Below are 22,491 nucleotides of genomic sequence, written 5' to 3'. Positions count from 1 at the left end.
TTCTGTATGTACTAGTCTGGCTGTAACACAGAGCCCTGCCAGCTCCCAGATCACAACCACAGTGCAAGCGTGTGTGTGTGTGTGTGTGTGTGTGTGTGTTTGTCTGTGCAAGTGATCGCTGACATTAAGCATGTAATGACCTAGCCTATCGGTGGCAGTAACAGCAGACGGGTACAGCAGCACCGGGTACATACAGTTCAGCGACAGTGGAGCCAACTGAATATCACAACAGAGGCAGAATCTACGGCAGGTATTCAAGGTAAATTAGCGGTAATTCCAGAGTTCCTATTGAGAGTTGTGATAATGAAACGGACCTGAAAAAAGCCCGTTGTTGAGTTAAAACGGCACTTAGTGCACACATTTAGTTAAAAAATCATATTCTTCCCTAAACACCGGCGTGGAACAACAATAACTGTACTGTGTGCTGTAATTGTTCTCACGGGCGCGGGGAGGGGTCTGGCTGGGACCTGGCTCAGGCATTTTACTGTAATTTTCTCATTTATGATGCACATCTATTACCTATCATTAAAGTTGAATGCACAGCAAGCTGCGAACAGCAGCAGCCATCAAGCTCACGCAGAAAGACACAGGCTGAATAAAGGCTGGATTTCAGTAAATGACTCCATGGACTGATCATCCGGGGAATAGACAGAAATAGGGCCTTTAAAGGATCCTTTCATCAAAGCAACATCCTGCCAGCTCCCCCCAGCCATAACCTCATATAAAAGCCACACACACACACACAGACACGCCAACACACGGACACACAAATCCTCTTTCAGGAATCAATAATTCAGCTAAAGAGAAGCACATGCTACGCCCCACTGCACTAATCAATAGAAAGCCAAATGTTATTGTTTCATCTCATTCTCTGACTTTCACATTCTAATCTGGGCTGACTAGCACATGCTGGACGGCATCAAAGAACTCCATTAAATTAGAATATAACACAGACATACAGAGGGGACCCCCAGTTTAGAGACGGGGCCTCTGCTTCTCCTGTCATATCATTATGACATTATTTAGCTCCTTTTTTTTAACATTAATGTTGTAAAAGACCATATATGCTCTGTAAAATCTCCATGCAAACACTTTAAGAATAACAGTTCCATACGAGTTATTCCACATTATTTATGTTCCTCCGTCCACGTCTCCTGGGAGGTCGCACATTGATTAACAGAAAGACGTCTGTGATTTGAGACTCTGCAGAGCGTGTGCATGCAGAAAGGGGAACCTGCAGTAAATTTGTGTGAGTGTGCGAGGCCAAAGTAACAGTTGTGTGTGATTTTGTCGAGTGGTGTGAACCTGCCAGCCAAGGCCCTTCTCCCCTCTCTGTAATCGAGCTATCAATGATCATTAATGAGAGCGTGAGATAGCTCTCCACAGCCCTCTTGGCCACATTGCCCAACACCCTGGCCTCTCTCCCAGCCTCCCTTTCTCCTCTTGACCCCCGTCTGTGGCTCTGTCGTATCAACCTACAAGGCCACTGGCGACGCTAACTAACCATGAAAATGAATATGAATGTTGGCCGCCGATTTATAAAAGGGAAATGCACGCTCTCTCTGCCCCGCACGCTCCGCTCTGGGTCTCGTTTGCATGACACAGGACCCCTAGCAGCTCGCCCAAGGATGCATCAAACGCTGACGGTGGCAAGATCAGATCTGCGCTGACCTTGGGAGTGAACTGCAGCACAGGCGGAGGAGGCAGAGGGCCCTGTTGCAACAGTGAGGGGAGGCAGAAAGTGAGAGGCGGGAGGAAGAGAGGGAGGGGAGTGGGAGGGAGGGATGGGAGAATGGAGGGGCATGCCTTGATTGAGAGGCCCTCGAGATGAGCAACTCTGAGATATGAGAAGGGGGAGAGGGAGGGAGGGAGGGAGGGCGAGCGGGATGATGGTAGGAGTAGAGGAGGGAGGGAGGGAGGGAGGGAGAGGGAAGCCATATGGCAGCAGTACAAATGTATTAAACTATAAATCAGGGGGAGAGCTAGTGGACTGCCAGGTGGGGCTGCAGTCAGGTCCTCCCGGCTGGAAGTGCAACGGTTCAAAATGCAGCTCTCCACACGGAAAACATGGCTGCTAATGTGTCTCATTGTGCTTTATTGATTTTAACGATGCATATTTTGCTTTAAAAAATGTTTTCCTGCTTCATCTGTTTGCTGTAAATAGAGCAGAATTGACACATCTGAACTTTTGTTTCTCCAGCTGAGCAGAGATTAAAAATAAAAACAGCAGAACCGAAATCAAAACAATGGATTATTTTATGCTGTTATTAACCTAAAAATCTGAAGGTTGGAACTAAAAAAAAGTGTCAAGTATAAACTCTGACTCTATACAAACATTGGAGGATAATTAATAGTCACATGAGATCAGCGCATAAAATGTGAAAAGAACAATAATGTGTTTGATTTTTGTAGTAATAATCGAAACTGCATCGTTTAATGAGACTTAACTGCCGCACAAAGTTCAACTGCACACCTGCAGCACGTCGCCCTGCCACGGCCGTGCATCGCACCATCACCATAATGGAGAGAAATTAGTGTTACGCATGTGGTAGGAAAAACAAATAAAGTAATCCCCAAAAGGCTTCCATTTTAATCCCTTGATGATGTCTGGTTAGTGTGCCCAGCCAATGTCCTGGCAGCCATCGGGGCCCAAGCCTGGGCTTCCATCCCAGAGGCACTGATGCATACTACAACTAGAACAAACACGGGCAGCCTTCCTCATGCCTGCTCTGTGTCACAACTATACCGGCGCCATAGAAAGAGGGAAGCTCGTCACCTGTTTGCCCTCTCGTTGTGACTGCATTTGTTCGGTTTAGCAAATTAGCAACTTCGTTATGAGATGCTCTGTTTCAGAAGCTTTCAAGCGATGGCCTGCAAACACTTCGTCGATGTGCTAATTTGAGATCCTCGTTCTTTTATTTCCTGAAAGTGCGACATCACAGAAAGAGGTGTCAGTTGGTCGTTTTGATTAAGATATGCCTTAAAACATCACACATCATGCACATCACATCACTGGGAGCTCGGTAGCTGGCAGGCGACTGACGGATGGAGGCTACTGGACACATCCCAGTTACGCTCTACCAGCCTTGACCAAACAGGAAGCCAAAGCCTCCAACCTTGATCCCTAATCCTTGATCATTCACTCAGCGACACATGACAGAGACGTCCAAACTCCAACGAGGTATACCTGCCGTCTGAAACCACGGCGCCTCCACCAATCCCATCTCCACTCAGAGAGGAGAGGAGGACGTGGAGAGGGGGTGGAATAGAGGAGAGAGGGGGGGAGTGGGTGGTGAGGATGAGGAAGGGTGGGAGGGAGACAGGGTAGGAGTGTGGGAGTAAGATGAGTGGGCTCGAGGAATGAAAGAAGAGCGGCATACCTTGGTCTGGAGATAGTGGGGGTAGTAGTAGGTGTACTGAGGGTACATTGGCTGCTGCTCCAATCGCTTGCCCATGTAGCTGGAATCCTTAGCACTGAGGCAGGGAATGGTGACACGGGGGCGGGAGCTGCCAAGTAGCTAGCAATGGGATAGAGGCAACGGAGGGGGACTGTGCAATTCCTGTCTTCGCTGTCCGCACCACTGTGTCGCAAGCTGGTCCTCCAGGGAGAAGGCAGGGTCTGCTGCGTGGTGGACAGTGGCTGGGAGAAGGTCCGCCTCTGACGGGGAAGCTCCTGGCAAACTGTGCCTCACTGTGTCCAGAGACTCGGGATCAGGCGGATGCTCGCTCAGTCTCTCACTGCCGGTTCAACGGAAATATTTCCACAAGTGCTCGAACCGAGACCGCTATCGGATAGTGATAAGGGTGAGGTAGAGGAAGAAGAGGAGGAGAGAGAAGACGCGAGGAGGTGCAGGTGGCAGTAGCTCTGGCAGTCCTATGAATGTTGGAAAATGGGAGAGGAAGAGGAGAAGAGGAGAGGAAGAGGAAAGGAATGGTGAGGAAAACGGGAGAGGACGTATAGGTTCACTTCTCTGTTTAAGCTGTTCCTCTCCAGTCTTTCGCCTGGGCTTTAATCTGCCTCTCTCTCAGACACACTGTGAATCTGACTCTCTCTCGCTGCCCCTCGCTCTCGTTTCCCTCTCTTACATGCACACACACTTTCTCCTCTCGCCTCTGGAGCCTGATTCGACGATGGCTGTCCTGTCTGACAGAGGGGGAGATATCCTCAGCGCCGCCGGTTGCCGACAGATGCACTTTGAGCGAAAGGGGGGGAGGCAGAATCACAACACGAGAGCTGAGCGCAGACACAGAAAGCAATCTCAGTCTGTAGCGGTAGAGCCAGCCGGAGGACAGACAGACAGACAGACAGCAGAGATCCCAGGTTCTGAACGATGTGGCACAAGAGTATATTAAAAACAAACAAAAAAATCCACTGGTTGGTTAGTCAATCCACTGAGTTCCAGCTAGTAGATGAGTGAAAAAAAAACCCCACAGTGACTGTGTCCTGGGTGTCCAGTGGAGAAGGAGTCCCTCGGCTGCGATCCTCCCTCTTTCTGCTCTTGTAAAATGTGTTCCTTATTTCTTCCTTGGCTCTCTCACTCCTCTAAGCAGCCTGCCTCGTTCTCTTTCTCTCTGTCACACAGCTGCTCTCTCTCTCTCTCTCTCTCTCTCTCTCTCTCTCTCTCTCTTTCTCTCTCTCTCTCTCCTTCTCCTCCACACTGACAGGGTGGTAAAGGGGGCTCGTCCGAAGGCTGCCTCGAGCAGAGCAGACTGCCTCCTCCTTCCCGAGCCCAGCCGGTGGGAGGGTCTTTGAGCGAGAGAGAGGGATCCAGACACAGACCAGCGGGCTGCAGCGTTTCCACAACCTGGGAGAAGGCGGCAGGGAAGAGGAGCAGAGGAGTGGAGAGGAGAGGGGACGGCTCCAGCGCGAGCAGTCGATTCCCCCTACTGGCTGCACGCGGAGCTGCCACCTGGAACACAGTGTCTCCACACAGATGCAACCGGCCTGATTATTCTCAAAACTAGCAAAGTTGGATGCAACTTTTGAGACGCTGCAATGCTTTTACAGTGTTTCCTCCATTTTTCCATCATTGCATCTTGTTCCTGCACAGTGTGAACCTCTCAGAACAACATATGTTTGTATGCACAACAGGTAAATCTGCATGAAGAAACCTCAACATCAAATGATGAGCGATGATCTTGACGGACAAAAACAGCATTCAGTCAAAGTAACCGCAGCTACACTCAGACGTCATCCCCACTCCTTTCCTGTCTCAGACACGCAAACCCATAAGAACAAACAGCATCCGACCCGACGTCCTCGAGGGCGTCTCGATGACGCTGAGGCCACGGGTTCAGGAGCCTCGTTTTTCACTCAATTAGCGAATCTGCTCGGTTTTCGTTTAAATTACCTGCCATGACAAGTGAAGACGGCTGCAGCCAAAACCTACAACGTGAAATCACTGGACTGAAAACAATTACATTTTGGCAATTTCCACGTCTGAAAATAGATCTGTGACTTTGATGAGTTTAGTTTTGTGTTTCATCCGTTCCACTTGAGAGCATTACGCAAAAACCCACGAGGCTGATGTCTCCTTCTCAAATAATAATAACCTAATTACAGATTTCTGGTGCACTAGTACACTCACGATAAGTGAGTTTAGCTGTAAAAAACAGATATTTTTCACAACAGAGTAGAGTAAAAACCATTTGTTTTTATACTTTGATGGCATACAGTATATTGTCAGCAGTGCCGAAGCCGCTGTTTGCTTCAATCAATCACAGAGACATTAGCTGACAGTGCAGAGCCTTTTTCAGATCACATATCAAGCATTTGTTTTCAGAAACGAGACACACTATGCAGTGCAAATGCCACATACTTTTTATGAGAGTCGTGTGTATGAAAGGGCCCGGTGCATGTGGTCAGACCAGATCGATAGCAGCAGAAGAATCCCAGGGACCAAAACAAAGCACGGAGGGAAAGGGCAGCCTTTTACAGACATGGAGAGGAAAATATAATTATCAGATAGGCCACTTTTATCTGAAGGGAAGAGATGAGGCTGATATTGATTGAGGATTACCAGATTAACAGCCTCTGATTCAACTAGACACAAACTCTCAGCGTCCGCGGAAAGACGGAGAACACAGAGAGCGAGGCGGACAAAGGCCAATGGAGAGAGTAATAGAAGAGGAGATACAGAGCGAAAATAAGACACACTGGGAGATGGAACCTGAAAGAGGCGCGGAGGCAGAAAGGATTCATACGTCTTCATACCGCCGTGTGCACACCGAGCGATCGCGTGGAGTCATCTCTGGATTTCAGAGATAAGGCTCATCATTTCTTTTTGTGTTTTCACTGAATCCCTGTTTTAAATGAAGTAGAACAGAGCAGCAGATCCGTTTGTTTTCACCCAGATTTCGTCCACATGTGACCAAATCTACAAATTTTTTGCCTCGAGCGATAAAAAGTGGGGACAAAGTACGCATCAATGTCATAATGGGGAGAAAAAAGCATCTTTGTTAGCCATATTTTTTTATTTTCTAATGCTACCATCACAGTGGTGGGCAATCCTGGTCCTCGAGGGCCACAGTCCTGCATGTTTTAGATGTGTCCCTCTTCCAACACACCTGATTCACATGATCAGGATCGTTATCAGGTTTCTGCAGAGCTTGATGATGAGCTGATCATTTGAATGAGGTGTGTTGGAAAAGGAAACAGCTAAAACATGCAGGACTGTGGCCCTCAAGGACCAGGATTTGAGACCCCTGTACCATCATCAAAATAGAGCAGCAGCCATTAGTGGATTAATCGACGATCGATCAAAAGTGAGATTTTGCTTATTTTCTTATAAGACCAAAAAAAAAAAAAAAAAACTGAACATCTATGGGTTTTGGAAAGCTGATTAAATCCAAAATTAACAACAATTAAAAATAGGGATTTACATTTAGTTTTGGGAACTGATAAAAACAATTTTCAAATTTTCTTTAAAGCAAAACAAAATCTAAACCATGAGCTGCAGACCAAACCAGAGCTGAACCAATTACGGGATATTTGCTGCTATTTATGACTGCAAAGCGACTGACTTTATCCGAAATGTATTCAAATGAGTGGCCACAGAATGGAAACACAGGAGAGTACCATTACACAGACATTGGTCAGCTCCGCCATTAATATTCATCGGTCCGGCCATTAAGAATTAAGAGCCGGGAATTGAGACTTGACTCTTGAAACTAAAGAACTTGACCCGTGGCCCCGCTGACAACACCAGAAACTACCTTGAGAACCGGTTGACGTGAACTTCCAGCCTCCACCCGATGAGCTGGCGGAGGTTAGTTTATGAAGCCGATTTGACGTTAAGTGAGCGGAGAGCAGCACTCCACGCTGCATGTAAATAAACGCCGACGCTGAAGCAAACTTTCGAGGCTCGATGTGCGTTTTGCTCCCGACGGTGACGTAAGCGCCGCGGTCTGACTCAGCAGAGACGTCACGGAGACGTCACACGCAGTCGGCGAGTTTGTCTTGTAACGCAAACACTGCTGCAGCATCATTTAGCATCGTCGTCACGGCAAAATATAAAGTTTTCAGCTTTTATATCAGCTTCAGGATGTTTTCACTGCATCCAGATTTTTAACAGGAGCTTCGGGAACATTTTTATTTGTCTATAAACCTGTTTGGACGGCGGGGGGATTCGCCACCCAGAACAGCACGGTGAATCCGCACTCGGTGTTCCTCGCAGCGACCAGAGGACTGATCTGATCTGCAATCTGATTTGCTGCGATGAAGCTAAAACTGCGCCTCTCCACTGCTCTCCCACACCGAGGAATATCCGCGGATGCTTCTGCAGCCAGGTCTGTCGAGCGTTTTCATAAAACAAAGCGGAAGCCATCTGCTGCTCTTCTGTTCCGAGGTCTTCCTCTGATGCTTGTTGATTCACTTTCTAAATCGAGAGCATGAATGAGTCATTCACAGGACTCTAAAATAGAGGAAGAGGAAGACGGCTGAGGGTGTATCATGGCCCGGAGGTGTTAAGGAGCCGCATTTTCCCTCTACAGAATCAGGCGTGTCTCGTAATGGAAAACCTCAGCGTGATCCCAGCGTGGCCTCTGGACACCTGAGCGGTTCAGGGTAATTTTATTTAGGCTTTTCTTTTTAGATTAGTTAAATTCTTACTTGGCAACTCTGAACAGCCGTAAAAGCAATCTTCTCTGCAACATCAAGTGTTCTGGAGAGCTTTTGTTCTAACAACAGTTATTGAGTTTGCCCTCAATCTCAAGCTAAATGGGAGAAACAATGAGAGGTATGGCTTCAGCAGCATTAAAAAAAAAAAAAAAGGCATGTCGTCGTCAAAACAAGAAAACAGTCGAGGATTACACAATGTTCCCTTCAAAACAGAATTCCTAGAAAGTCCACAACCATCTCGCCCTGCTGCCTGACCCGTCCCTGAGGGCAACTACTGGCCTTCTTCAAGCTGCTGCAGAAACCAAGAGGCTTTGTTTCCTGTGGTTTGCTGGACAGTGCTGCCGTGGGTGTTTCCCAGAAATGACCAGATGCATGAAATTTGAGGGAAGGCTGGCGCTGTGCCAGGGGAGGGGGAGGAGGAGGGCTGGAAGAAAAGATGGAGAGGGGAGTTAGGGAGCAGCAGGGCTGGTATTCCTGGAAAAAAAAAAAAAAAAAAAAAAAGACCCTTTTGCTTTTGGCAGTGGTTCTACTGGGAGATACCCAAGAGCATAAGATGATTTTACATGTTTTATGCGAACCTACTGATGAAGCATGACTAACCAACCAGCTCCTCTGGGGATGTGTTCAGGATAAACCGACGATCTGTAGATGTGCACATCTGTTGCATAGGCTGAGCTTGGGTTGTGGATTAAAGATCACGACTGTAGTTTCCAATATGCTAAAAAAACAAAACAAAACACGGATGAATTATGACGAATTAGAAGCATTAATATTCTGAAGGTCACCAACAGATGACGAAGGTAGCAATTAGATTTTTCCATGAAAGCAAAAAATCTAATTTAGCTAAATTTAAAGGCATGCTAAGACACCAATTAACGTCAAAGCGGCGTTCTGAAAATAAACCATGTCTGTCCCCGTTTAGGGAAAAATAAGCGAAAAATACACGTTTATTTTCTTCATTAGCAAATAACGTAGCCCAAGTCTGACATCGATTCAAACTGGGACGCTGTAATCTGAGCAGACGCATGAGAATAAAGAAAATATACACCACACTGAATGATGTACTCGCTTAAACCGCGCCTGCAATGCCTCTAGACTCCGTGCAGAAAAATTTCTTGCCGTTATTTGTGTAAGTTCACCGCGTCTCCGACACACGCGATTTCTTAATACGTTCTTATCAGCGCGCCGACGGATGACAGACTGAGGTAATTCAACACATTCCCCCTCTGAGAGTATAATTTTCCACAGCGAAAGAGCAGAGTGATATAGTCAAGATATCATTGCAGGGTACTTCTCTTTATTATTATTTCTTTATATACGACGGTGTCATCACTCGGGTTCGGCTCCTTATCTAATGCTTCACGATAATGTTAAGAAAAAAAGAAGCGGGTAGACTGACTCCAGACCACCAGCCCTGCTCTGAGACATTTGATAAACACCAGGCAGATTTCCAGTGAGTCATTAGCTTCTATCACAACACAGAGGAGAGCAATGCAGGCTTAATGGGGAGGAAATCTGAAACCAGACGTGCGTGAGTAAAAATGACGCACAACACCCCTTTACTACACCCGACGAGGGACGGGCAGTAGACCTACAAGAGTTAATTACATACGCTTACTAGATCTCTACTCCGAAATGTATACAAGTCATGCCAGCCGACTCGTTTCCTGATTAACGAGATTCTGAGAAAAGATCAGAGTTGCTGCAAATGAATTCGTACGGGGAGGGGGAAAAAGAGGCCTACAGCTGGGGTGGATGTGCGAGTGCATGTGGCTGCTTCAGTGTTTGCAAAAGTCAAGTCAGGTGGTGTACAGCTGTGGCAGCGGCTGGAGCATCAGTGCGAAAGCAAAGTGTGAAAGAGGAAAGTCAAGGGTCAAGGTTATACTGACAGCTGAGGTGGAGGGGCTCACAGATCAAACTTCCTGTGGCCTAATATGAATACAAACCGCAGCCACGTCCTTCTGTGAACCAGCATCAGTCTGACTGCCAGCGAAGGCACGGTTACGTCCGTACAGATAAAGAAGAGGCGACGCCAAGAGAATCTCTGCATAATAAGGATTGAAGTGCTGCACAGGCAGACAGCGTGAGTTTAAACAATAGATATGTTCCATGTGGGCGTGCTAAGCCCTAACGTTCTAAATGTACACTCTGTAAATGAGGAACGCAGCAGAGCCCACAGGAGAGAAAACAAAAGACAAAAATTACTCAGAAGTCACATTGATCGAATGGAGACGGAGGACTATCAAAGCTTCATCACAGCACTCGCACTGTGTCATGTGAGTGTGTTTTGTTTTATTCATTGTGTTAATGCCCTAAATAGATCTGAGTGCAGAGCCATTCACTCTTGGCAGTTTGGTGCTACTTCCTGTGTCTTTGCCGATGCATCTTCAAGTGACAGATTTAAACAAAACCGCATCTGAAATAATCCTGCATATAAACCCCAAAACAAGGTGCCTGTATACGTGTATATGAGGCTATGAGTGCGGTAACCAGTGTTCATGGGCAACCCTGTCAGAGGCACGCAGCAGGAGAGTAAAACTGTGAAGCAATAGATAAAGGTTCTGCCCACAGCAGAAGGAAGATTGGAGATTGGGGAAAGAGTTATAGCCACCAGGAACAGATCTGTATGGGCCTATGAAGCTCAATGCTGCCTGCAATTGAGCAGGATGGGATGGGAGGACAGCAGCAAATTTTTAAAGCACTGCTAAGCCATCCTGGAATGAAGTGAAATGACCACATGTCACAGAGATGAGAAGTGAGAGGGAGGAGACCGGCAGAGTGAGAAACAGCGCCGAGAGTGAGGAGAGAGAGAAAACAGAGTGTGTCGTTCTAAGAGGAATATTTCAGGGTGGTAAATGGAGCAGAACTCCATTCCAGCTCCTCTCTTAACCTCCCCCGGTGTCTCATCCTGTGCATGCAAAGCATGAAGCCCAGGAGACAAAGAAAACAGTGAGGGAGAGTTGAAGAGACAAGCTTCAGGACTAAATAACACTGAATGGATAGGCCAGACATTGTGCTCACGCCTTTGTTTTACCATAAAAGAAAACACAAGGAGGCTATATAGCACAAGTGGTGATTTATTGTTGGGTTTTTTTTTTCCATCCATGATCGTCATTCTGGCTGTATAACGGTTAAGCTGTGGAAAGGTGAAGACTAGTGACCCCGAGCACACAGGCAGCCACCTGACACATCATCAGAATATGTGCTGCCGTTTGGTTCGCTCATTTCACTCCTGCAGCTTCTATTTTTGCATCAACAGCAGATCACATGGCTGCTTGTGTGTGAACGGAGGCGGCTCACGAGTGGAAATTCATCACATTTCATTTGCTCTCGGCTACACAGATTTTCCGTCCTCTTTTAGCTCGTTGTTTTGGTTTTCCAGGACATAACTCACTCTTGCTGCTCTCATAGCGTTGCCCTTTTTTTTGACTCTGCAGACGGTTCTTTTCAGAATAAGAACTCTGATAAAACTGCTGTACGTTACCTGCCCGGTGCCCACGGCCAAACAGACGAAGCTAGCGGCTGATTTTTGAACACAGCGGAGCGTTTTGCAGCTTAACAGACAGAATTTGCACACGGTGAAGACTGAGAACAAAGCGAAAAGGAGAGTTAATTCTGAGTTGATTAGGTAGACTGAAAATATATATAAATACGCAACTGTTTGCTCACAAATTCTCTAAATACATCATGACAATATGGTCTTGTGTTTACCGCTGACCCTCAGGCCAAAAACATGGTCTTGCAGGTTTGTGTAGTGCTTTGTGATTCTATTATTATTAAAGACTTTTTACCTTGTTGGCATATGCATGTGGTGTTTTTATTTAAATGCAAAAGCAGAAGAGGCATGGATGGAGAAATTTCAGGAGCAAAATCGAAGGTCATGGCTACGTATTCCTACCTAGAAACTGCAGGGTACCATTTATAATCCCAAAAACACAGATTTAGACATGAGGTGCTTCATATGTAAAAGACTATCCCGTCAGCTTGTAGGTTGGGGCTTTCTGTATTACAACTTGCCATGGCGGGGCGTAGAGTGCTTCTACATCATTTAAGCAGAGATGCAGGTGAGCTGGTGTGCTCGAGCTGCCAGCGTAGAGTTACATCTAAGCCACTTTAAGGCCGGAGAGTATTCATTTCATGGAAAGAAACTTCTGCATAATACCCAGAAATTAGTTTTTAAAGGGTTAAACCAATGCCAGACTTTTAAATGATGTTTTAATGATCCTAAAATAGCCAAACTTGTAAAAATAAAAGGAGAGTCAGCCTGGATGAAATCAATGAGCAGTCAAGTGGCCGACTCTCACAGCCCGAGACACTCGTCAGCTCTCGGTACACACTTGAACCTGTTTCATTTTTTGGCTGTGTTTTTCATTGATGAGACAATTATCCCCTGACTTGTCAGAAGTGGAATTAGGTCTCAGGACCCGACATCTTCTGTCTATTTAACTTCGATTAAATGGCGAAACAAATTAATAGGAACGGGTAAGTGATCCAGATACGCCTTCGCTGCAGGTTCAGGAAGTGTAGCGTGTTCTGTTTAAGCAGCACTCGCTTGGTATGCTCGACATACATCACAGCTCACGCTCAAAACGGGAAGCATATCTCTGACATAGAGTACGTTATTGTGAACGTCATCCTGGGATTTGTATGGTGTAATGCTGGCAGATGGTAGCGAGGTACTAGAAAGCACACAGTAGATGATTAAGAGCCTTCACTTTATGGTGCAACTCCGCTGGGTAACATTTAGATATCAGTGAGTGTAAGACTTTCAGGGCAATGCACTTTGAGATTGCCTCCTTGGCGGCGCCTCTATAATTACTAGTACTGAAGTCATCAAAGTGCACCAACTAAATGGAGCAAAGCAGCTCCAACAAACCTTCCACCTTTCACACAACCAATGCTGCCGGGAGAGGAAGGACTGCTGGGAGGCTGCGTTACACGGATCCTATCTTTCAAACAACAGTTATCCAACTCTGAGAGCAGGTGAACAAACGGCTGACAAATACTCACACCGTGGCCCAGATACTTTATGGTGCTTGTCTTATTAGATTTGACTATTTTATTGCAATAACAAAGTGTGCGACAGCGCGTGCCTTTGTGTCTGTCTCTGAACGTGGCTCGACAGAGCCAACGGAGAAGTGAACCATCAAGCTTTTTTCCTCCAACAAGACTTGTTCAAGCGCTGCAATTCTGCTGCCAAAACAACACACAGTGGAACTTTCAAAAACAACACTGCTGTTAAATAAATCAAAAATACCCCAGCAGCTTAGCTCAGCAGCAAAGCCTGGCACAGCAACTGAATCATGGATTTAGCCCTTCTATCTTTTAATACTCTACTTTCTACCCATTCTTTAAATTTATGCCCGTGGACAAAAATGTGGTGTATCGTTTCGGGGAGAAGGGTTAAGGTTTACAGCCACGCTATAAAGGACTTGTGATGCTGAAAAGCTTACTGCACAACAGAGGACCACGTGTTTGGATGCAGCAAACCAATGTTGTCACCTAAACAAGGGGAGATAAAATGGTAGCAATGTACCGGGGATAGACGCTTCATCAATAAGAAAATAGCTTGATAGGATGTTCAGCAGTTTCACTAAATGCATTCGATGCAAACCGCCATGAAAGTGCAAACTATGGGAACCCACTCATGACATTTTCTGATATCATGTGGGGGGTTTTCTTGCAGTTTTATAGAACTATGAATGAATGAAGAGTTGTATATACCAGGTATAGCAAAAATAAATAAAATGATGTCTGCATTGCATTTAGCAGCATGAACCACCATCATCGTTGTGTTTTCCACACCTGTCACAAGTTTTTAAAAAAAGGGCTCAGCACAAAAGGTCTACAGACAAGTGAGTCCTGATGAAAAGCCATTCAGCATGAGGGTGTGCTGCACAGAGGAGCTTGGCCACCTGGTGGACAGGTGAGAGATAGCAGAGAAAACAGAATGACAGGGCAGGAGCTGGCACTGAGAGAAGAACTGAAAACGATGGGCTGCCGTGATGACAAAACTGAAGTTTGTCGCTAAATGTGGCATCTTTATCAGGTTCTCCAGGAGATTCAACTGAGGACAACCTACAAGTAGACCACACAACACAATAACTAGCCATGACGTTTCTTGCAGCGGTCACAGGTGTGGACTCACTTTAGTTGCTTGTACTTTGTGACCTGTACAAATATTGTGTTACCTGTTGTTCTTCAAACACCCTGCCCTTCACTCACACATGCCGACTTTGAAGTCCGTGCTGGTGCGTAAACAGTAAAATATGATTGTGAGAAATGAATGCATTGGCGTGTCTCGGTGTGCGTGTGGAGCCACGGGCCTCACGGCTTCATCAGAATCGCAGAGGCCTCATCTCGTCTCCGTTTTTCCCATACGGTTCATGTTCAGCCATCGCTCATGCCCATATTGCATGATTGCACCGACGGACCAGTATAATCAGCCGTAATGCTTTACAGATGTTACGGGTGTTTTTAAAGCCAGCCCCAGGCAGCGATATATGAAAACCCATCTGTGTACGGATGTCGACGCGCGTGCGCGTAGCTGTAAACCGAGGCATGATGGCGGTGAAACCCGCTGAATTAAGGTCACATCTACACCTCGAGATGTGTGATTTATGTTTCCCTGCCCTGCCCTGTCGTTGACTAATCACCTGAACACAAAGCAGCAGGTGCAAACTGATTTGCTGAGGAGCAATTTCTCAGACGAGACGCCGCGACATTGCCGTTAAACGAGAAACAGAGCTAAGCCAGCAATGACATGTAAATACGACAGTCCGCATGATTCGAACAAGAGAAGACACCCATTTAAATCCATGTAAGATCTGCCAGCACCCTTCCTAATCCACCCTCTAACATCTCCCATTGTGTCCAACATCTAATATCAACCATGAACCGCTGCTAAATGAAGACTGGTGGCATACCGCAGCCAGGAATTTGCATGGACCGCCCGCTCTTGTGAAATAGGAAATGAAACATACGGAGGCTTGGAAGTGCTGTCAGATTCTGGATATTCCTGTGGTCTGGCGCTCGGGATCCTGTGGCCCGGGCCTTTAATTCCTAATGGTGGAGAAAGCCAAGCTCTGGTCACGACAGGAAATGCCTTCTAGGTGAAACATCCACCCAAAAAGCATTCATTCAGAAGTGTCAAATACACACGGCTTCCCTCTGAACTGGATCGGTGCTGCGTTAAACAAAGTGCTTTGTCATCGTGACTGTGCTCGTTTAGTTAGAATCCCGTCGGCTGCAGCGGCATTTAAGGGGAAATTCCTCTTTTTTTTCTGCTTTGATTTAAATGCATCACAGCCAATTGAAAGGTTCCGTGGAAACTAGTCATTTATACAACTCAAACGCAGTAAAAGCCGGGAAGTAAATCAGTTAGAAAAGTGTAATCTGCCGGGCTTATGCTGCTCCTCTCAGCGCGTGAAAATACCAACAAGGTGTGAAATCTGTACGGGGTGTAATTTCCACTCTCCCTGACAGTTTTACTAGATTTCACTGAAACCAGGACAGGTGTAGCCGAAAGAAACGGATCAGAATTCTCCGATAGGTGTGCATCTATGGCGAATGAGGAGGTTGTGGGTCGTATGTAGCACAGCGGGTTAACAAAACAAAGCATTCAGGTTCTGGTAGAAATGCCTCCGATGCAAATACAATCACTGCTGTTTACATTACGCTCGCTGCAATTTGCAGAATATACCGACTCCAGAAATATATGAGTGCTGGCAGCAGTTTTAATAGTTTGATGCATTTGCTTAAGTACATAGAAAATGGCCATTATGAAATAATTCCAAAATAAGGCAAAAATAAGACTCTGCAGCGGCTCGATGGTGTTGATGCTGTCAAACTGTGTGTGTGTGTGTGTGTGTGTGTGTGTGTGTGCGCGTTGCTGTGAAGGCGGCGGAGACGGTCGCAGGAGGGTTGAGCTGAGGAATGTCATAAGAGGTAAATGCACATTCATACAGAGAGAGAGAGACACACTCGTGGCACTCAGTCACTCTGCCTCAGTGTGCACTGTTGAAGCAAATTAAGGAAGCCTTGGCAGCCTTTTAATGGTCTGTCACAGTCTAACAGGTTTAGAGCGCTTACAATGGACCCAGGCACTAAGCCCGACAGCTCGCACTTAATTGTTCAGAACCTGCATGTGTGTGTGTGTGTGTGTGTGTGTGTGTGTGTACTGTTAGAGCTGCTCTGTGCCTGTAACTAAAGTCAATGATTCTCATTATGAGGACAGATGAGATAGACACTTCCTGCCTGTCAGTCTGTCCGTCCGACTGATTCAATAAAACGACTTCTCCGGCTGATGCGCTATGATGAATGCGGTGCCAATATCGGCAACAGTTTGACTGTTGCTTTGGCCAAAGCGACGCTAAACCTGTGATATTCATGCACGCTTTCGCTCTCAGTTCAGCGGAGTACAGGAAGTTAATTGTGTGTCTCTTTTTTCCCACCAAAACAAATCCTGAAACTTCTAAGCGATTTCAAATAAACCGACCTCAGACAGAGACAAAGACATGCAGGGCACAAAGCCATAAGTGGATTGAGTTATTGACTCCAGCAGCCAATAATAAAAGAAAAGAGAGAAAAAAAAAACATCTTGTGTCTCAATTTTCAAGTGGTGCCTGAAGAAATCAACAAAACAAATAAAAGCAATTGTTTTTCACTCTGTAAGCCACACTCTATCAGTCCACTAAGGACCAGGTGGCGGTGCCTAAAAATCCCCCCTAAATGGTTGGAGATTCTGAGCTGTGTGACCTAGAATATGTTTGACAATCTTCTTTTAATTAGGCCTTGAAGACACGACTCATTCCAACTGCTGTCCCGAGAGCTAAATTAATTACTGAGACAAAGCCCATTCTAGCTCATGGCAAAGATGAATCATTGCAGTATTTGGGGAATGAGCAATGCTCTTCATTCAAGGGCTGATGAAAGAGACTCAGACTCTAAAATGTAAGCTAATGTACTTCCTCACAAAGCCTCCACGAGGCTCCCTTAGTCACACTGCGTATATCTACAGTTTACATCTGCAACTGCTGCCTTGTTATTAAGAAATCACGGCTATTCGTCTGCTGGACGGAAAACGTCTTTGAAGAACATGTCACGAAAAGATAAGCAGGAGTTTCAGAACAGTCGATCTAACTCGGTTTTGTCTGTAGCATCCTCGGCCCCTTGTTATTTTCCATATTATCGACTTTTCTCTCAGTGGGCCTACCGTTTTTGCTTTTCTTTGTGGATTCACACAACTAATCTCGGCTCGGTTGCCTCGTGCAGGCCATCAGCCAGCGGACGCGCCCTCAGCCGCTGCCAGCAATCAGGCCGCTCATTCGGCTAAATGACAGTATCATCTGTCATCCTGTGTAAATGGGTGTTTGTGATCTATGGCTAATTAAGCTAATCACAACACCGAGAGTCGTGCCAGAGCTCCGGCCACACAAAGGCAGACGGATGAAAAGGTGAGCTGGTGGGATGGAGCTCTGTCCCACCTACACCTGGTTCATGTGTGAAGAAGGAACTGATTAAGGTAATGATTTTTCATGGGTGTCTTTACTGGCATATTTTCATGGGGCCCAGTCATACAGTTAAATCCTAGTTTTGCTTGAACACAGCAGAGCAGCGTTTTTCGAGCGAGGCATTGCTGATTTCTCTCTTTCCCTTTCTTCCTTGTTTGTTATTTCTGTCAATTCCCCTCTCTCTGATTATCACCTATTCTCTCACACACACTCTCGCAACGTCTCTTTCTGTCTGTTCTCTGAATTTTAAGACCTTGTGAATCCCAGAGACGAACACCCACAAGCAGGTTTGTATCGACTGAATGATTGGCCGGCGTGTGCTCGGCAAATCTAATGAGGCAACGATCAGAGTTTAGTGGGGCGACACCTCCGCGTTAAACCGAAGGCTTCACAGGGATGTTCATGTTCCCAGATAAAAGATTGATAACCCACCCAAATGTTTTCATTAGAGGAGGGGATAATGCATCTTGTTATCTACGTCTGATAAGAGAAGAAGCACCGCAGAGGACATGTAAGGAAACACGAGGCAACAATCCCCCAGCAGTGGAGTATTTGTTATCCTACAGAAGAGGAAGGGTGGTTTTGTCCACTGCAGCACATGTGTAGGTGTGTGTGTGTGTGTGTGTCTCTATCTGTATGTTATGAAGAGAGATGAACTCTGCAGCAGCACATAGACGCAATGCGGGCTGGCCCTTGAGTTCAGAATTCATCCCCAGTCTTTCCACATTATGTCGCGTCACAACAACACAATAGGACCGAAGGGCTCCGGGTTAGTTTTTTCTCCTCCAATACAAGCCCAAGCATGAACTAAGATGTAAGTCATAAGTTATAAGCAAACTACATGGGTGTAATTAGAGGAAGTGGGCCACGCCGGTAATGCAGTTCCTCCCGATTCTGACCCGTTAGACAGCTATCGAGTTACAGCGAATGCACGGCTGACATGCAAAATAATGAAACACTATGAGGACGGTGAGTAATATCTGGACAGGGCAGACTGACAGGATGATGAAGCAACGCTGTAAACATCTGGATTTTAAGTGCTGTGGATATAATCTGTCAGAAATTAAAACAGTTCGGGGTCAGACAGAAAAAAAAAGAGATGTGTTTATACAAGCAGAGAAAATGACTAAGAACACATGGTCTGTTTCAACAAGACCTCGCCGGCTTGGGGCGGTAGAAGCTCACATAGCAGCGCCGCGAGGACAGGTAGCTGGTCCACATGCATCTCCACTTAAGATGTGGAGTCAGCGAAGGTCAAACATGCATCTCCACTTAAGATGTGGAGTCAGCGAAGGTCAAGTCAGTGTTGAAATGTTGAAATAATGTTAAATCCAAACCGCTGGCCAACCATCACCATCATCAGATTTAATTTGCCTGACTTCCTGATTACCTCTTTAGCAGTAAAGACCACCTTACACACTGGATCACACCTCATGAGCACAACAAGCAGTCACCTCCACTGCTGAGGATTTCCACTTTCATTGTACCGATAACAGTCACAGATGTTGACTTTCGAGGTTTCCAGTCCTGTCAGCTTGTAGGTTGGGTATTCCTGCATCATTATTCTTCTTCAGAATCAGTTTGTGGTTCAAATATTTATGGATTAATCAAATCAAATCAGGTTTATTGTCATGTTGCTGTACATACACAGTGCTACAGGCAGGATGAGAGAGCGTTTCTTCAGGATCATTTAATTAGTAAGATTTTGCAGAATGCACGTCTGGGATAAGACACCAAACGTTCGCTCTCGCTGTCTCCTGAAGGGGGCGCTGCGTCCATGCACGCCGGCATCACGTTGAACATGGCGAACCTCTTCAGGTCCTGGTAGGTCTTCAGGGACACAAAGATGCTGCCCAGAGCTGTCTGTCTGTCTGTTTGTCTGCATCCCCTCCAGCTGTATGTCCGTCTGGGATGCTGTCATGGAGCCATGTTTCTGTTAAAGCAGACACACAGCAGTCCCTCCACTCTCTGAGGGTTTCTCTCAGCAAACGTAGCTCGTCCAGCTTGTTGTGGAGGGAGGAGAGCAGGAGGACGGTCCTGCTGGTGTGGAGGGGTTAGCCTTTAGCCTAGCATGGATCCCAGCTCTCTTCCTCCTCTTTTGTTTATGATCATACCACTTCCTTCTCTCTCGGGTAACTGCCGTCTCCGATCGGACTCTATGTTGGTGCAGTATGTCCACATCACAACCGATCGCCACAGTTCCAGCGCTGTTCACTGTCCTGACGCCCAGCAAAGTCTCCTGGCCGCAAGTTTTGCAGAATAAACGTCTGGGATAGACAAGACACTCAAAACATTCACTTTCGTTGTCTCCTGAAGGGGGCGCTGCGTCTATGCGCGCCGCCATCGCCATGGCTAATTAATGAATACAACTTGTGTGAGCAGACTTGTAGGTTAGCTTGTAAGCTGTAGCTGTAAGATGGGAATCATTTTCATCATTTTCTTGGGAAAACTTCTAAATATGTAACGTTGATGCACAGAGAGGAGCTTTTAGAGGTTAAATCAACAACCACTGAGGGACTTTAAAATGTCGGCAGCTACAGTGGGTAGATCAAGGAGAGGAAAGCACCTTTTTAAAATTTCAGAGAAAATAAATGAGGTGACAGGAGGAGAATGTGTAGCATTGTTAGTATTCTGACTGTAACCTTCTGTAAAATAAAAAAAATAAAAGATATTTGCCACAAACACGTTAACTTGAACCAATACTTTGCTTTCAGAGCATGTTAAAGACGTATGAGGGCACAATCACTGACGGATGAGAGTCTGCGTGGCTGAAATTAGTTTTTCAAAAGGTGAAACAGTTCTTCATCACCACTACAGACATTTTAAACCTTCCTCAAAAACAAATCTATTTTCTGACTTACCCCGACACGAACCATTAAAAAACTCAGATAAACAGAACACAGACAAAGACAATCAGAAGTTTTGCAACGGGCTTGTGTGCTCGTTTTTTATGCACTTAACTGGAGAATATCGGTAAAGAAGATGTATAATTAATACGAGCAGGACGGAGGATTCTTACAGAAAGCCAAAATCCCGAGAGCCTCACTCCTTTAGCGGAGCGGGAACTCAATTTGCAATATCTTCCCTTTACCTGACAATATATGCCCACCGATATTGTTAGCAGCCATAAATGGGTTGTGTCACACCAATTAGTGGAAAGTGCCTTAACAAAATGTTTCCCTTTCTTTGCCATTGTGCTCGTGATCAATTCTCCATAGACCAGAAAATCTATAACGCGACGCTTAGTCAAGGCGATGGAGTCTCAGCGAGCAGCACATGTGGCTTTAAGTAAGGAATCCAATAACACCATGTGCAATTATTAGCTTGTCAGGTTTTATTACGCTAAAGCGGCTGAAGGCTGGTCCGCTCACCACGGCTGCTACCTAACCGGTTTAGCTGTTTGGTTAGCAGCATACAGGAAGAGAAGCTCGATTTACTGTGAGGCGAGGCGGCATGTTTGTATTCTGCTCTTCTTCTGGCCTCCTCTGTCCTGCTCCTTCTTTGTATTTCAGCCGTTTGCCTCCCTTTGTCTCTTCTGCTGCTCACAGCTTACTCTCAGAACAAAAACGAAACAATACTTCACTTTTACTATTTTAGTAAAACAGTCGCAAGGGATATGTTTCTGATTTTAGTATTTTTATTACCACAGGACATTTCCCTGATTCCCTACATTTGTATTAAGTGGTATTTTCAACACAGATAACTAATAATAATACCAGTGTGGAGGTGAATAAATAATCTGAGCGCGTCCTCTACCGCTGTGCATCTCTGTCTATCATGGTAAAGAAACAGGAAATAATTTTCAGAATTGATATGATTAATAAGAGAAGACGTGAGCCCATCCAGAACCATCCATCTATCATCTCTACACCTTAATCCTCACTAGGGTCATGGGGGCTGGAGTCTATCCCAGCTGACTCAGGGTGAAGGCAGGTTCACCTGGACAGGTAACCAGTCTATCACAGGGCCACACTTAGAGACAGACAACCAAGCACACTCACATTCACACCTACGGACAATTTACAATCACCAATTAACCTCAGCATGCTTCTGGACTGTGGGAGGAAGCCGGAGAACCCGGAGAGAACCCACGCTGCACGGGGAGAACATGGAGACTCCATGCAGGGTGTCCTCACCGGGACACAAACGGGCGACCTTCTAGCTGCGAGGCAACAGTGCTAACCACCGATCCACCTTGCAGCCCTCATCCAGAACCTTTTTGTTCCAATTTCCAATTTTTTATTATTTTTTTTTCAGGAAATTTTCTTTTAGTTCCAACAATGTTCTTCTTAAAGGCAGGATACTTTTCTCTAAAGACATTTTAAAAATGTTCTTAAATCATTTTCCGAATGCTGCATTGAGAATCCTTTGTTCTCATTAAACATTGTAGGAATGTTTCTGAAGATGATATTCCATAATGTGTTACCTCAACATCATTCCCAGAACATCCACAGAACATTGCAGGCAAAATGTTTCACCTTTGTTACTATGTAACATTACAGGAATGTTTCATAAAAGTACATTCTGCCTTCTGAGGCCTTGATAACATCCTGGAAACGTTTTCTGAATGCTGTTTTGTTTTTTGTTTTTTTAAATTCCTCTAAATATCTGCTGAATGTTTTCTCTTGGTTAACGTTTAACCTTCTGGGAACATTATTTGAAATGATGCATTTTCTTAAAGCGCTCTTTGAACATAAGACTAAACCATTTCTGATAATTCATCATTTGGACATGACACTCAACACAAAGCACCAGAAGCCATGACACGTTCATGGTAGTGATGGAGGATAGATTTGGGGATCACCAACATTTAGGTGCCTGTATGATCTTTAACGGCAGCCCTTCCAGTGGTGGGTGAAC

The 22,491-nt window shown here is 45.7% G+C and overlaps 1 protein-coding gene across 5 annotated transcripts in view; it reads right to left on the bottom strand.

Moving 5' to 3' along the window:
• LOC103356545 (RNA binding motif, single stranded interacting protein) overlaps positions 1 to 4,599 on the bottom strand; it is a 211,766-nt gene extending 207,167 nt beyond the window's left edge. For all 5 annotated transcript variants that reach the window (XM_008280734.1, XM_008280759.1, XM_008280750.1 and 2 more), the window contains exon 1: positions 3,381 to 4,599. In XM_008280734.1, the coding sequence (XP_008278956.1) occupies positions 3,381 to 3,455 (75 nt within the window). In that variant the 5' untranslated portion in view covers positions 3,456 to 4,599. The remainder of the gene's footprint in view (positions 1 to 3,380) is intronic.
• Between the last annotated feature and the right edge of the window lie 17,892 nt (positions 4,600 to 22,491).

Source organism: Stegastes partitus, unplaced genomic scaffold (assembly GCF_000690725.1).
Source record: "Stegastes partitus isolate 25-593 unplaced genomic scaffold, Stegastes_partitus-1.0.2 Scaffold6, whole genome shotgun sequence".
In the NCBI taxonomy this organism is placed as follows: Eukaryota; Metazoa; Chordata; class Actinopteri; family Pomacentridae; genus Stegastes; species Stegastes partitus.
This window is presented reverse-complemented; position numbering and strand designations above follow the sequence as displayed.